The sequence below is a fragment of the Syngnathus floridae genome, chromosome 19 (assembly GCF_059516105.1).
Source record: "Syngnathus floridae isolate MCC-2025c chromosome 19, RoL_Sflo_1.0, whole genome shotgun sequence".
Classification (NCBI taxonomy): Eukaryota; Metazoa; Chordata; class Actinopteri; order Syngnathiformes; family Syngnathidae; genus Syngnathus; species Syngnathus floridae.
Genome location: NC_142431.1, coordinates 4,446,930 through 4,464,047, shown reverse-complemented (window position 1 = coordinate 4,464,047; position 17,118 = coordinate 4,446,930). Strand labels below are relative to the sequence as shown.

Sequence of the window (17,118 nt, the reverse complement as noted above, 5' to 3'; positions counted from 1 at the left end):
GGTCTAAGTTGTGGCGCAGGTGGTTTAACGTGATCTTGGAGGATTTGATCCAGGTGTATGCAGACAGATTCTGCACACACCTAAGTCAAACAACAGCTCCTTAAAAGTGCTCCGCCACTGCTCTCATTTTGTATTTGTTTTTACTGGTTGTCCCTTTCAATAAACATTTGAAAGCTCATCTGCGGCTGTGGATCTCCCTGCACATATACGAGGGCATCCTTAATTTCTCCAGTTTTTTCCCCCACATCGAGCGCCCATGTAGCTTGTAATCAGAGGCCCACCAATAATGCCCACGAGTAATAACCGTTAATCTTGCATTCATAGTTTCCCCATGTAAAGTGAATGAGATTGCATAACCACCGTGTAGCCCTCTTGGTAGTCCAAAGTAAGACAGCCAGAAGAATTGTGTAAAATATGAATGCATTTTGGACCTGTGCACATTGACAAACACAAGGCCCCCGTTCTTGATCTCACTCCACCCCCCCAGCCTGCACCATTAAGCACACTCTAGTCAATGTTGTCTGTTAATCATTAATCGATGTACTTTGAGCTGTGATAAGCGCCTCACTTCAAAAGCATGCGGTGTGATAAGTCAGCATAATGAAGATCAAAATGTCTTATGTTGAACTCCGTTTGTGTTCAAAATGATGAGCAAATATTCATTTTGGCCTCCTTTGGGTTGCAAAGGAGAATGCGATTATAGGCTTTCGGGACTAATATTCCAAACCGGGGTCATGCAAAGCATGAATAATTATTGTGCAAATAGATAAAAAAAGCATGTGATGTTCTCCTGGATTGATAATGCAGGGGAAATCGAGTCATTTAAGTTACACAATACACCTCCAACAATAACTTCATGTGACTGCAATTGTCTTTTATATTGTTATATTACATTTTTATAAAGGAACTGCACTAGCAATAAGACTGCCCCCCCTCACCCCCCTTGCTATGCACCACACCACCAGCAGCCTGTCAGACAGCCCGCAGTTTCCATTCACATTTTTTTTTGACAGCCCCCCAGCATCACTCCCCTCCCCATTCCCTCCCTCTTTTCCGCACAGCAGATGCTGCGACGGGCGCCATGACGGTGATCTGGGATTTTGCCTGCAGAAGCAACCAAAGATGCTATCAAACAAGGAGAGTAGTTCCAAATCAGCACCAAGATGGCGGAGTTATCCCATTCCACGCATGAGCGGTAGCTTTAATTGTTGTTTCTGGAAGCGCCTCCACTTCCCATTTAATGTCACTTTAAGTTAAAAATATAACCTGCTTTCTAAGCGCCAACATTGAGTTTTTACTTTTTAATCCATTGTTTGTATTTTACAAAAGGAGCTTTGCTTCCCATAATGCAACAGGAAGCTATCACCAGGCCGGTATCATCTCAATGTTTTAATATCTCTGGTAGCGGGTAGCTCCGCTGTGTAAAGGCAGCAAAGAATCGACAGAGCGGCGGGGGAGGCAGCAGGCGAAGCAAAGGCGAGGAGGACAAGAGGACAAGAGGGACTTTAGGCTGCGTCCCGTGCTTGGGAGCAGCGACGCCAGACTTCTGCATTCCCCTTGACGCGAGACGGGGTCCCGTACAACCCTAAAAAAAAAAAAGAAAAAGAGAGAGACAGAGGAGAGACTCCTGCATTTGACGGTTAACTTCTTTGGAACTCTTTGAACAATCGTCGTGTCGAAGTGGGTTGGAGCGGAGACGTTTTAGTTCGAGGACCGACACTGGGATTTAAAGAACATATCTGGCAAGCACTGTGTTGCGACAACAAGAGGATATTTGGGGAGGGGGGTGTAAATTACGAATGAAAGGGCCCGACTTGGGTTACGTTTGACAGGCGCGGTGAGCACATGACAAGGGGACCCTTTGAAGAAAATTGGAATGATGACATTTGGTAGTTAAGCGAAGTAACGATAACAGCGCTAGCTTGAAAGCTACTCGGCTAAGGTAGCAGACTGCTAACTAAGCCTGTATCGCCCTTTTGCATTCCCGGAGCAGAGGAGGGGCATTGGGGCTTTTGTAGCATTGCGGCTGGAATGGAGAATCCCAAATGTCTGCCACATCTACTCAGGGGAAAGTGTTAAACCGCAACCAGAGAGGACTGATTTTCCATTTTTGTTCAATCAAACAACGGCGTCCAAACCAACCGGCCTGGGGCAGCTAGGCTATGTTATTGGGACGACTAGACTTTTCTCTTGTGCCCTGCGGCGATCAGGAATGTTAACATGGGGAGCTGCTGCACCCCATATACACCCCAAAATGTGGATCTTGAAGGAAAGATCACGAGTAGATAGGCAATACAGCGAGTTCCCCGCACCAGAAAGTTTTTGATCTGTATTTTTGAAACATATACAAGGTGAGATAACTTCCCCCCCCAGTGGCCAGTTTGACCCCACTCTTTTTTTTTTAACCTTATTTTCATCATCATCATTCACCATCGAACCCAACTGGACTGTGCAACCATGTCGGGAGAGGTTCGTTTGAAGAAGCTGGAGAAGCTGATTTTGGACGGGCCAGCTGAGTCCAGTGGCCAATGTCTTAGTGTGGAAACCCTTCTGGATGTCCTGGTGTGTCTCTACGATGAGTGCAATAATTCTCCACTCCGAAGAGAGAAGAATATTCTGGAGTTTTTGGATTGGGGTAAGACACTGGGAGCATCTTCGACTGTTGTTTATTTCTGATTGTCCTTGTTTGGCCTGTGCAGGCAGCCTCATTGTTGTTCTTTTTTGGTAAGACGATAGGCTAATAATGTTGCTTGTGCACTGGCGCTCCCTTCCACATCACATTCCTTTTATAGTAGTCGTGGCCTGCCTGCTCTTTTCCTTAATATTACTCGCCCTCCCTAAAAAAAAAAGAAAAAAAATACAACTTGGCATACCTACTGTTACCCTTTTTGATGAATTTATTGACTAACTTTGAGAAATCTGTGAATGCAAGAATTGTGTTTGTTGAGGAGCACTGATTAATAGATATATAATTAATAGTAAGGTAATGGAGCTCATCAAGTAATCAATTACCAAATTAAGCGATCATTATTTTTGATAATCGATGAATCGTTTCTAAATTGACAGAATTTCAGCTTCTCATCTTCCTTAAGAGTGGACTGATTTGTGTTGAATCAAAATAAAATGATGGAAAGTAAAAACATCTTTCTCAACAGATTTATCAATTATTACAATAATTATCAGTCGCAGCCATAATAGTTATATATATGTAATATTTTATAAGAATAATATCATTATGAGGGTAAACTGTGATTTTGAAAGAAATGTTTTATTTTGAAGGACCCAAAGCACAATTACATAAAAAAAATCATGCAATATTCACATTTATTCATGAGCTACCACAAATGATGCAGTCATGGGATCATGGTATTCACTGATGCATATGGTATCCAAAATTCCCCTTTTAAAGCCATACACACGCAATGTCGCAGATACTACAGTAATATCTGGAGGATGGTGACACAGGAAAAAAAAAAAAGTAGTTGCCCACCTCACATTGTGAACAATTGATGACGTAACCAGTACGATCTCAAGTCCATTATAGCTTCCCAACTGTGTCACGTCACTTTTACCATTTAGTTCCATAGGAGTAAACTTTTCGTTTGCTATTTTACACACTAATCACAGTTGCATAGCATCTCTTCGCCAAGTTCTTGTGACTTTATAACCAGGGAAAGTGTTTTGTCCGGTTTTGTAACTTTTCCACCTTGTACAAAGAAAAAGAAAACATCACATGAAGCTTGGGGGACCACACACACACATACTGGTTCGTGTAGAAGAGCTATGCACGTGTGCGCGCCTGTGTGAGTTTGGTTGGTGCATGAAGCAGGAATGTGAACAACTCACCTTTTTAAGCTAGCTGCCGGAGCATGCCTGCCCTGCCCCGCATGTCTGGGAAAGCCCTGGAAGCAGGAACAACTATGCGCCCTCACAGGAGGGAATGTGGATTAATGATATGCCAGACAGTGAAAGTAAACAAGTGGAAAAAAAAAACCCCACAAAGTTTCGGTAACAACTGTTTTGCCCCCAATTGTAATCAGTTCTTTTAAAAGAAACACAATAGCTGTGATAATTACAGGATAGTCGTTAAATGGTCAAATGGTTCACTTTTGTCTACCCCACCCATCGCCATCTGTACAACCTGTTGTCGGTCTGTTCTAAAAACCGATCCCTTTGGGCTGGTACAAAACTGCCTGCGGTGGCTTGGTTAGTATGAGAACAAGAAGACAAGAAGTCTTCTTCCTCTTCTCCATGTCTTGACATCCGTGTTGTCATTTATACATTATCGCCACATACCTGACTCTGGGCTGGTTAAGCGGTATCGGCGTCATAGTATCGGTGCATTTTTTTACGAGTGCCAGTGCATTCTTCAAAACACCTGTACTAAAAATGATAAGCAAACCACTTTATTAGTTTCACAATCTCCAATTTCTGCTTTGGCCCTACAAAACAAATGTCACAGTATTAAGCGCAGGCTACATCTGATTGATGGCATCGACGCCGTTTAATCCTACATGCTGTAAAACGGTTCAAGATGGTCTGCGTGAAACTCAATAACGCTCCTAGAATTAGACAGAGCCGCTTTTTTTCAGCCAACTTAAGAATGCAAAGTCAGGCCCCCAAACCACAGTCATGGGGCTTGTACACCTTTTTTTATGATCTATCAATACGGTGCAATTGTTTTGTTTTCACTCCGCCAAAAGTGAATGAAGCACAGACCAAGGTAAACATTTAAATTGGGTGTGCTTTTCTTTTTGTTTGGTGACCTCATTCCATCTGAAATGGAGACCCCTCCGCATGACCCAAAGCCACAGGGGGAATGAACACGGGAAAGTACGCTGCATCCCCATTGCTCGTGTTTACTTCAGCAGTGTGCCGAGCGGACTTCTCTAGTTCAGGCTCGTGCGCCTTTTCCTTCAGTCACAGTGCGGTTTGCAAACCACACAGATTGACTTGCATTTATGCACGATGTGCCCGTTTTAACCTTTAAGCCAAAACAGCTTTCTATGCTTTGCTCCTGCTGGATTATTTGAAGTTTCAAAAGATGTCTGGATATTCTATATTTTCATCTCGTACCATTTGCAGTTTCTACCTTTTGCATTTTACATATTTTATTTCACTGACTCATCTTGCGGCTGCCGTGCTAACCTGCAGTAAGCCAACATGGAGGACGCTCGGCTGACCTTTTCTCAATCCGCCTGCAACGGCCAGTTGTTCAGCCGCAGCTGATGTATGTGCATTGGCGTTCCGCCTTCCCAGAGCTCTCATTGGCAGCATGCCCCAAACGCACACACACACAATCTTGCTGTGTGTATACACTCGTATACAATACACAGCCGCACACTTGTTGTTTCGACTTTTAGCTCTTAAAGTGTTCTCGCTACGGCAATTCCAACGATTAGGCGTTGTAAATTCGACGTCAAGCCCCTTTGGTTCGACCTCACCCAGAACAAAAAGTCTAGTATGCAAGGCGATCTTCTCAGTGCCCCTGGCATCTTCTACTTTCTGCCTATTACTAGTAAGCATGTGATAAGACCACTATGAAGCCAATTCAATACTTGTAGATGGAAAAACAGGGCTCAATGAAATTTTTTCGAAGGATTGAGATGACTAAGTCTGCATTACGATAATCTTGGTAGTAGGCTTTTGATAGAAGCAGTCTCCTAACAGGACATCCTCACAAGCTCTCAGGCAGTTTGGACGTTTCCTGTCTGGTTGTCCGGTGGTGACGGTGGACAGGAAGAAAGCGCAATGAGCTAGTCGGGACTAAATGTCGACATGATGTCATTGAAGGAAGTGCGACAGCTGGATCGCATTGTGTCATTGTGTGCTCACTTGTGTCCAGCATTGTGATGATGTTGACAAGCGGTCGAAGTCATTAACGTGGTCATTTCCTCGCTAGTGAATCCAGTCATTTGCGGTGTTGATATAATGGGACACAAAATGGACGAATCGTTGTACTGTTTGAAGTCTTTTTTTATTTATGTGTGTATGTCATCAAATCGATCTATCTATCTGAGACAGGCTTATTTTTAATTATGATGGCTCATTAGAATGGAGCAAGGCTGGTTTGACTTCCTTTTTGTGACTCTCAAAGGATCCACTGCAGCTCACAGGTCATTAGCCAGGCCCAAAGGACCCCCAGGACCTGACCGCAAATGACATCTACCCCTCCATGCTTCCCCTTTCCTCTTCCCCACCAGCTTTTAATATTCTTACCCTTTTCTGCCTCATCCTTGGCTTGTGGGTTTGGCTGACCCTTGCTGAACTGCATCATCATCATGAATCTTTGTTGGTTATTAGTTTTATTTTTTTCCAGCTTATTCCCTGGGATGTCTGGCGAGACAGCCACCAAATTTAAATGTCTATCTTTTCCTCTTGCAGTTTAAAGAACACATTTCTTGCAGGCTTCCGTAGTTCGACACACACCTTCATACCTCTGTAACCACAAGTTTGGTTCTCATGAATGGATTTGCAGGTATTAGCTTGAGTTTGTCATATTACGATTATCCAAAAGTGTCTACATTGATGTAATTAAGTTGTCTTCCCGCAAGTCCCACTGGGCATAATCATCGTAAAAAGTTTGAATTATGGGAAATTACTCAACGCTTTAGTTGCGCTTTTAATTCCATGTAAACACTTGTCATTCAGGAGGAATGTCTGTTCGAAATGACTTAAGTTCGGAAGCCTAATTAGCAAGTCGCTTTGTCTGCTAGCCTAGTTTACAAGTGACACACATCAACAAGTCAATGCCGCAGACTGGAAAACATCTTAAACGCCTTCTTCAAAGTTTCTCTTGTTAACGGGTAACGTTTTGGAAACTTGCCGACCGAGTCCATCCATTTGGGATCAAAGCGATCCGCAGACGGCTGGCGAAGAGTAAAAGACATTCACATAGTTTTGTCTCTTCCCATTTGCTTGGAGAGGAAGTGTAAGCCAGGAAATGGACGTCAGCACTGGCCTTAAAAAAATGTCAGCAAAAAAATTTGTCATGTTAATTTTTTTTCGTCCATAGTTTCTACTAGACTGGATGTTTCTTAAAACTTTGATATTTCGATATAGAATCACAAGCTCGTTCGAACCGACTCGTATGTTCTTAGCTTTCGCGCCCTTAATTGGTAACACAAAATTAATCGAGATTTAGTTGATTCGGATTGAACTGTAGTAAGAACCCATGGTATGCCCATGATAAAATTGATACGGAAAGAGGATTAAAAGAATGTAATACATTTCAAGTTTAGAGCAAACTTCCTCTACCCGCTGTTAAATCTACGGATTACAGAATCAAAGGCTCCTTGGGATTCAGCCACAGACGCAATTTGGCTTCTATAGTCGATCCATTTTAAACCATGTGTACACACACACACACTATTATATCTTCCAACTAATCTTTTTTTTTTTTTTAGTCAAGATAATCCTTTAATATGGGAGATGGCTTTCTAGAGGTAACATAAAAAATTTAACTCGAAATGCGTCCTCTGTGTTTTTGTGGCCTTAACACGATCGGACTGGGACTTTGACTGCTGGCTGACCCGCCGCTGTCTCGACCCGAGGACGAAATCTCGTTGAGGCTCTTAAAACCAGAGCCCTCTACCGCGTTGTCACACAACAGGTTCATAAATAACGTGATTTTCTCCGGCCTCTGCGTTCTCCTCCTCCAGCTTGGCGTCTCTTTCCTGTTGCAGGATGTTTATCTGTCAGCAGAGAAACAGGCACAAAACCCCCAGTTATGGTTGGATGGGGGGGACGCCAAGGAATCCAATCGAGATCGTCTTGTCTCTGCTTCACAGCTGTAGGCATGTACTTATGAGTGAAGAAATGATTTTTTTTTCTTTCAGTTTACAAGTCTTATGACTTGGAGTTCTGCTGGTTGTTATTTCGAATCTGTTGACCAGAGCTCTAGAGAAGTGTTTTCCCAAGCTAAGGATGGCCGAAGGCATTCATTCAGTCCTCATTGCTTATCAATTAGCTGGAATTTATTTGTGGTTTTGATTTTGGCTTGTCACGATTATAAAAAATTTGATAATCGAAAAAAAAAAACGATTAATGTGCCGAACGTTTTGTGTAGGATCTCTGCCCTTATGTATTTTTTAGGGTTCAGCAAGAGGCTCCAAACCGCAGGATCTGGCTGCTTTATATCTTTCTATGTTTGCCGCGCATCTCCCCGTTGCTTTGAGCAGAGGGTTCAGTTGTGTGTGTTTAAAAAAAAAAAAAAAAAAAATAGTGCTGACTCAGTCCGCAGCCCCCATTGCTGGGCTGCTTGTGGAATTTGGAGCTGAGGTGCAATGTACGGGAGCACAGCAGCTGTTTGGAAGGGGCCAGATCGACCTCTTTGTCCGCCAGTTCCCCACTCACCCCTCCTTTACATTCTGTCTGTCTGTCTTTCCGTCTGTCTGCCTCTCCCTCTCATTGTGGATTTCATTGTGCTGGTCCGTGATGGTCAACCGGGTTCCATTCACCGATGCATTCTTTAAATGCTGCAATCCTGCTATTCTGTTTTGCTGATTTATCATCATCAAACATCTCGCTCAGATGTTTTAGATTTGTTCTCTTGTCGGTTTCCTGTTTGACATCTCCTCCTGCTCCCTCTTGCCTGGTGCTTCTATCAGTCCCCCCCCGGCGATGCTGTTAGGTATCCGAGAGCACCATTGATATCGGCATCATCATCATCGTTCATCCATCGTGCAGCTCAATGGTGCTCATTGACTTGGTAAAATCTCACGTGCTGTTAATCTGATAGACCCGCATCCTCCTCGATACTGAATCGCTCGCATTGTGCGGAGGCTCTCCGTGATAAAGTGAGACTTCCGTGCACCACCTGACAATCTGTTCAGGCATTCTCCCTCGAGCAAGATTCCTTTCCTCACATACTTTCAGAAAGAGCTGTTGAGGAAGTGGAACGGCCGTGATCTGCGCGAGCTGTCGCAAGCTTCGTAGAAAATCGTAGAAAATTGGGAAGTGGGAAATTCGACAATTCATTCTAATGTGCAGCATAACGTATGAAATGCTTGCTTAGAACAATCCTAATGTGTTGCATAATCGAAGCTCCTCCCACTAGTTTTTCATAGCTGCCACGTTGCAGAATATAAATAAAGACATGATTTCCCTTTTTACAAGGATTCATGGAACTTTTCCTCATCATACTTGACAAGTACTTTATAAAAATGCATATATCAGGAATGCAATTGTATTATAAAATGAGAAGGAAGACAAAGGTGTGGCAGTCTAGCCTGTTGGGTGAAAGTTGGCATGCTTCTCGGCATGCCGGCGTTGAGTGCCGCAAGAGAGGCGGCGTCTACATATTCACCTCGACGGCAACGGGGTCACACTGTATCCACCCACGCAATCTACTTATCTATGAGGTCACTCGTCTCTTACCTGTTATCTCGGCCGCTGCCTGCTACTGTGCTTGTTTGTTGTCACAGTTTATGATCGTGCCATTCATCCTAAATGGATCAGGCTTTGGATTTTTTTCCTGCCTGTTTAATTCGCGCTGGTTCGTTAAACCCTTGAAGTGAATCATGTTAATTTCACCTGTTTAGTAGATTAACTTGATTTTAAATGTTGAATTTAAAAGGCTTTGATCATTTTAAATTTGTTGTCTCGAGTGACAGCTTGTGGGAGTTGTATGTGTGTGCAAATATTTTAGCATGAGTGTTTATTAATGATGTATTTTATGGTCGCAGAAGGGCTGGGGAATTAATCAAGATTGAATTCTTATTTTTGGTTTCCCACAATCCGAAAAAGATAATTCAAGATCTGTGTGTGTGTGTGTGTGTATAATATATAAAAGCCCCCTGAATGCCCCCTTGTTGTTTGCAGTACCAATCGTGTGATGTCTCTTCTTCAATCTCTCCCTTAACTCGCTTTAAGATGTTTATTGCCATCTCAGTTGGAGTTTACACAAACACGTTACACGTAAACACAAAACACGGCGAAAAATACACACATCGTCCATTTAAATGGAAGACGTACTTAGTTTGAGAAACATCACTAGCTTATGCTAGCGGTCAATGGAAAACCCAATTGACTTGCTAGCAAGAGTTAGCATTAGAAACCATGAGAGGGATTTACGTTTACAAGTGTTGTTTTAAAATATTTTATTTGTTAGTGATTTATTTTCTGGTTGGTATTTTAAGTTGTATTTCAAGTTGAGTGTTAGTAGTTGAATAAATATATAAATATTTGAAGTCGGTGAACAATTGTGTTTGAATGTGATTTCAATATCAGACTGTGATTATTTTTTTTTTTATGCCTCACTTTTAATCAACAACAAAGGAGTGGCAAACAGCATTCCCTTTTTCAGCTCTTTTATTCCCCCGTTTCTCTTTTTCCCAGACTACGAATGACCACCTGGTAGTGTTAGCATAGCATCTCCTTCCCTTTTGACTCAAAGGTCATAAACAAAAGACTTGTGGATGCTCCTATACAAATGGGGAAATCCATTTATAGTAACGGGTGGACCCGATGTGACACAACCCCTTAAATGGTGCAAAGTCCTTGCTGGGCCGTACCACTTGAGGCACAGAGTGTTGTAACATAGTAATAACAACCCCATCACCAATAACCATGATGTGCCCAGAAAAGGAAACTTGTGATGTAATATCTGTCGGGATGTTGTTTTGAACATGGATGGGATAAATATAAATTGCTAACTTTAATTTGCCCTGTGTTAAAATTTATTAAGTACTTCTTTCTCAACGTTAACAAGGTGCCACAGTCGTTCTACATTCTTGTACGCATAATATGCCAACTTTTTTTTTGTGTGTGTGTAAAACCACAGAGCTTTGGAAAATGCAGAACAGTCGTACGGATCGGTATTCCCGGCTTTTAGCTTTTAGGGCCAGCTTTAGAAGCTGCTATAAAGTCACTTGTTCCTGGGAATGCGGGAGAAAATGTTTCTTCTGGCTTCAGACTCTCGACAGAAGAGTCATCCAGCTGTCAGTTTGTGTTTCGCCACCGTCACAAGCAAAATTGAATATTTTTTTGCAAAGCCCATGTGCATTAAAAACCCTTGGCAGGTTTTTGTATCATTAGTGTATCTTGTATTATCAAATTACAATATACACAAATCCAAGGCATCTTGGTAACATCCTGGAAAAGCTTCTCACCTTATCTACACATATTGGGAGTGCTTGTTGACTCAGAATTGCATAAATCAACTTGTTTGCAGTGTGGGTTGAGCATGTTGACTTGAAACTCAGGTTTTTTTTTTTTTTTTTTAGTGTACTTGCATAAACTGCTTGCAAGTTGACACCCTGATTTCTCCTAACAAGTTGTTGAAATGAATTCAGTGAAATATAATTTAAAATGGAGAGTAGGGGGAAACTAGACTATAGAGAATTTGACACCATTTTGTAATTCTGGAGTGATTGCATCAAATTGTGTTTACTGCTTCAGAGCAACATGGTGTGCTGTTCTAGTCATGTCCGTTTTGTCCTTCACTTATTTCCTGTTGTCATCAATGATTTTGTGACAAATATTTTGCATTGCAAACTGGGACTTGGGTTGTCTGTCTGGACCTTCAGGCTCTGCCTGCAGTGATGTCACAGCTGTCATTCACCAGAAAGCCAGACTCATTTGGGTTAGTGGAGAACAAACAAAGTGGCTTCTGCTGTAAATACGGTAAATTACAATTTCCAACTTTTCTTGGAAATGACCGTAGTGGACAAGAAAAAAATGACTCGGTGAAATCCATCTTGTAACCGTTGCTGTGTATCAATAATGACCTTATGGAGAACTCATTTGGTCATTTTTTATGATAGATGCACAACTTTTTTTCCCAACAAGGTTATTTTTTTTTCTGTCTAGGAAAACCAGCTTATGAGCTGTGTTCCTTCCAGCGGTCTCGTCACGGTCAGACGACGGGGAAGGCCATCCACAGGTTTCTTCCTCTCCTCGTCTAATCCTGAAAAGTCACCCTCTCTTTCCATCTTTCTTTTCCCCTGTCTCTCTTGAAAACTGCATTTTTGCGTCGTTACCTCACTGCGGTTGTAAATAATATCCGTGATGGCTTCCAGATGTCCCTCCATCCATCCCACTGTGGAAGTGGGAACGGGGTCGGAGTGTGGTGCGGTTGTAAGCGTTGGACACTTCTATATTGTTAACTGGCTCAACTGCTGACTGGTCTCACTGGTCCGACACGCCACAATCTGCACTGTCCGGTATCTGAATGCGTTGTGTTCCGAGTTGACCCTGACTGTTTTTCCAGTACCACACTGCCCCGACTGTGCTTTTATGCTTCCCATCATACCGTATGTTGTTATCCAACAATCATGTTCTGTTGTAGCTTGAGAGTTCGTAAACCGCAGACAAGAAGCAGACATCATCGTCATGTTAGTTCTTCCAGCGGAGTTCATTAGCCCACTAATTCCTCCCCTGTCTTCTGTTTTTTTCATTAGCTGTGGTTGTTAGATTGATGATGGTCTGTTAAACAATGCCCACAAGATACAGACACACAAATTTACAATGCTCAATAAATTTGTTAGAAAACATAATTTTTTTCTTTCTTTTTTTTTCCCCTACTATAAAATAGTCCCACAAAAAAGATTGCAAATTATATTTGTGATTGTGCAGTAGGAAGAATTACTTTGAATATTATATACCGTATTTTCAGCACTATAAGGTGCACCGGATTATAAGGCACACCTTCAATGAATGGTCTATTTTAAAACTTTGTCCATATATATAAGATATATACATTTGGCCCGCGGGCTGGACTATGGACACGCCTGTAGTGGACCAATATTAGTCCATATATAAGGCGCACCTGATTATAAAGCGCACTGTTGGCTTTTGAGAAAATCGGAGGTTTTTAGGTGTGCCTTATAGTGCAGAAAATACGGTATTTTTTCCCTAACATTCTAGCAATATTGCAAAAATGAGAACACGGTAAACACAGTTTGAGGGCTAAAGAAAAAAGTATATAAAAAAAAAAATACACATGCTACTTAAGATGTTTCTTCTGAAACGAGGCACTGAGCCAGCCCAACCCAACAGTCACATACAAAACCATGTATGAACCTAACAGAGTACTTGAACAATGAAAAATATACTGTGGCATGCTTCATTTTGACGGCTTTACTGTACACGAACAAAGTACCAGTCACGCTTACATGCCAACTTGAACTAAACCAAGCCAACAAAATGTACTGAAATGTCTCACAAGTGTGCCATTCGAGCTAAATAAACACACTTTCCTGAAACTGCACCAAAATGGCCTCTTGTTGTGATACCGATGGATGAGCCAGATAAGTGGTCTGGATTTTTAGTTTACAGCACTACTAAGTTTGGCGTCACTCACGTTTTTCCAGTTTCACTGGCTCCCGAAGCCAAAAATTGTTTTCATCGTGTAGATTGCAAATGTCGCCCTTACATACGCATAGCCGTCCTTCCAACATCGAGTGTAATACATTAAACTGACATCTTTTTCCAATCTTGACTCACCAGCTACGTCGTCATTGCAAAAGCTCTCGCAAACAAAGAGCTTCATTCTAAGAGCTTGGATTGACACTTTCCCAATCATTGCCAGGGGTTCTTGCCACACCTTGTCTTAGCAACTGTTGCTATGTTGGGTCTACCTGTGTATTTTGCTTGCGAGTTAAGATGGATGACAAAACTGGATGGTATTTGCTTGTCTTGTGTTTAAAAATAAATAGAATAAAGCACGGCGTGTTCAATTCAGTGGCTGTCAAGCAGACGCATTGATTGCCGCGCAAATGTGGGTTACCGTATTTTCCGGACTATAAGGCGCACCGGACTATAAGGCGCACCTTCAATGAATGGCCCATTTTAAAATTTTGTCCTTATATAAGGCGCACCGGACATAAGGTACACCATTAATGCATCATGTCAGATTTTTAATCCAAATCAAATCATTCTCCATTTTATCTTTTTTATTTCAACTTCAGACGCAACAAATTACTTTCTAATCACAAAATAATGATCCATAGTCTTTTGGATTCATGATTCATAGTCTTCAGCGGGCCACTTATGATTGATTTCATGACACAATGCTTCGGGCTAGTTTAAATTTAGGAATTTGGTCCATATATAAGGCTTATAGTCTAGAAAATACGGTAGTTTACTGAAAACAAGCAGTATGACCTTACCTACACGCTCACACCCGTAAGACAAATTCCAATAATAAATTGCATGCCACTAAAACAGGTTCTTAGTGTCCTTTGTTCAAATGATGTCTTTGTTGTTTTAATTCCCAAGGTCATGGAATTTCTATGAAACCAGAGAGACAACAGCTCAGCATTTATCTAGTCTTGATGTGGGGAACTTGATAGATATCATCGGATGGATGTGAACATACTTTGCATGAGTTCTTTGTTGTGGCTCGGACCTGTGGGCTCGGAGATGAAAGACATCTCATGTGGTGGAACTCCTGACTCAGCGGACAGCTACTAATCACGTCTTCCTCTTCCTTGCTCCATTACCTTTAACTCTGTGCCCTAAAATTCATTTTAATGAAGAATTAGACTAGAAGTGATCACTTGGTTTCCACCCATTTGCTCAAGCACTATCTCATTAAATCACTTAAGATAAAGAAGCTGCGGGGTGAGATCAGATGTGATGTCCAAGTTGTCTTCTTAAATACTTTTAAGTAAAAATACCCTCAGGTATCAGAATGACAGCTTGAGAAGCTGTAGCAATGTCGGGGCTGAAATGTGTCTTCATGACCTTCCCGATGATGGAAATGAAGCAATTAACATGTATAACCCATGTGCTCACTGCTGAATAATTGATGTTGTCTTCCAGCATTTATTGATACGGCTGCCCCCAATGACCGAGGTCAATATAGGTTGCCTCGAGCGGGGCCGAAATGTGCTTTATTTACACTTTGCTGGGATTTCATTAATGTTACTACTACAATTAAATAAGTGGAGCTATGACAGATGTAAATAAATAAAACGTCATTGACTAGAGAACTTCCAAAGAATATACTTTTGTATTTTGAGGTGTATTCTGATTATAAATCTATTATTGTGAAAATTCTATTTCACACAAGAAATGTAGTAGTCACATCAAATGCTGGCACTGATTTTTTTTTTGCTTGTTTGAGGAGTACTACAGGAGAAACTACTTACCAGGTTTCTTGCAAATATTAAAAATTCATACTTTTTCATATCAGCAGTGGGGCAAATATTACAATCTCGGTTTGTCCATTCGGTCCTGAGTGTTACAATTGCGTTGTAAAAATGTAATTTGTGGTCACCTTCTACACAACTGGTACAGTATGCTATTGTTAGTAATGAAAGAACCAAGACTATTTTTTCATACAAGCCCTAAACAACATAGCCAATTGTATGTTATGTGTCCAGCAGTCATAGCAGTCCAACTATGTCAGCCCCTCATGACTCCACTAAAAGTGAACACTCACTGACCTTATGTGTTAGTTTACTTTGACCAAAGGGCGTCAACCCCCCACCACACCCCTACAGTATGAAAATGTCATTTTCCGGAACACTTGCGGTTCTATAAAACCATGGCACACACCCACGCACGGACAAGTGTAGAGGGCGTCGACATGTAGTGCCTTGTATGTAAACTAATAAACAGATAAAATGATCTATCTGCAAATAAATCTATCAATACTAGCCTCATTCATGTTATGAATAAGCTACTAAAATAATTTACACTGGGAATCATTTTAAATTGTTTTTCCAAAAGGAATCATTTTTACAAGCTACTGATTGTACCTCTGTTTTATTTTTTAAAAAGTATATTTTAATTGCTTACTTGTGGAAGTCACTTGAGCCATATTGGAATGATTTTGACCTTCTCTCTTCTTTTTCTTTCTAGCGAAACCTTTTACATCCAAAGTGAAGCAGATGCGGCTACACAAAGAAGACTTTGAGATCCTCAAAGTGATTGGACGAGGAGCTTTCGGAGAGGTAACATGCCATTGGGTTTCCCCCTTCACTTTTCTTAAGGAAACAAGTGTCATGCATCAATTAAAACCCGCTCACATCAAATCCAGTGTTTTTTGTCTACTTGTCTGTTTTGACAGGAGACTTGTCAAAATCTAAAACTTGTTCCTCGAGGCACTACTTTTTGCAATGTGGTCCTAAAACAATCCTTAGAAGTAAAAGACAGTAATACCGAGATTACCAAAATATAACAGACAATCACCACGTCTGATATTTGTGCTGCTTTCTTCTGCATTCCTGCTGCAGTGTGCGGTACGAGACTGCTGATTGAGCATGACTCCACTTGCAAAAAGGGACTTTCACATTTCTCTCTTCACGGGATTAAAGTACCAGTGAAACTAACCACCAAATACCACTCTTTTTTGTCGGTGGAATGTAGTGATGGTAAAATGAAGCTTCAAATTTGCTTCGTGAACCACTTGTTACATTTTGACTCCTCTGGATGTCACTGTTGGTTTCAATAAATGCGTTTAAGAAATGGCAAGTCAGTTCAGTTCCATCTACAGGTGTTCAAAACTATTTTGAAATTTGAAGCTTTGTTTTCACACCACTAGTTTGTATGTGAGAAGGTTGGGAGATATTTGGTAATCGGTTTCAGGTGATTATGACAAAGCAGGGGAATGTTGTAAGGACAGTTATCATGGCCCTCAGCCAATCTTCTTGCATAAAAAAAAATATTCAGCCAAAGGCAGCTCCAAACTGACAATTGAGATTTTTCTTATCGTTGAATCAATTCATTCCAGATAATCATACAAGACAGTCTCTGCAAAATATTGGCAGGGTGTCTTTGGCAATCGGTGCAGTTGACTGTGATTGTCTCCAAGAGTAATTCCGCTCATTTGTCTGCTTTTCAAAGTGATTTCATATTTCTAGTTGCCTTAAAGTCTCCTCTCTCTGCAAGAAGCTAATTTTGCTTCATTTTCTTTTCTCGCTAGAATGTTGAGCCAGCCATGTTGTTGTTTCTTTCCAAAAGCAAACTCAGACCTTTGCATGAACATCCCATTGTTTCTCTTCCCAAAGACTTCTCGCCAAAAAACCCTGAGGAAATTTTCATTCATGTTTAAAAATCCAAAACACACAGTTGCTTATCATTCTGTTCAATAAGTAAACAAACTGCCACAACGTGTACCTTGAATGAATAATTACGGAAAAGAGATGAAGAGGAGAATGCTGGGGGTGG

At 41.3% G+C, this 17,118-nt stretch overlaps 1 protein-coding gene across 2 annotated transcripts in view; it reads left to right on the top strand.

Annotated features, from left to right (window-relative positions):
• The first annotated feature begins 1,407 nt into the window (after positions 1–1,407).
• cdc42bpab (CDC42 binding protein kinase alpha (DMPK-like) b) overlaps positions 1,408–17,118 on the top strand; it is a 40,794-nt gene continuing 25,083 nt past the window's right edge. Inside the window, exons 1-2 of one of the 2 annotated variants that reach the window (XM_088361517.1) lie at positions 1,408–2,635; positions 15,811–15,902. In XM_088361517.1, coding sequence (XP_088217643.1) covers positions 2,458–2,635; positions 15,811–15,902 — 270 coding nt within the window. In that variant the 5' untranslated portion in view covers positions 1,408–2,457. The remainder of the gene's footprint in view (positions 2,636–15,810; positions 15,903–17,118) is intronic. The other variant, XM_088361518.1, reaches the window with a different exon arrangement.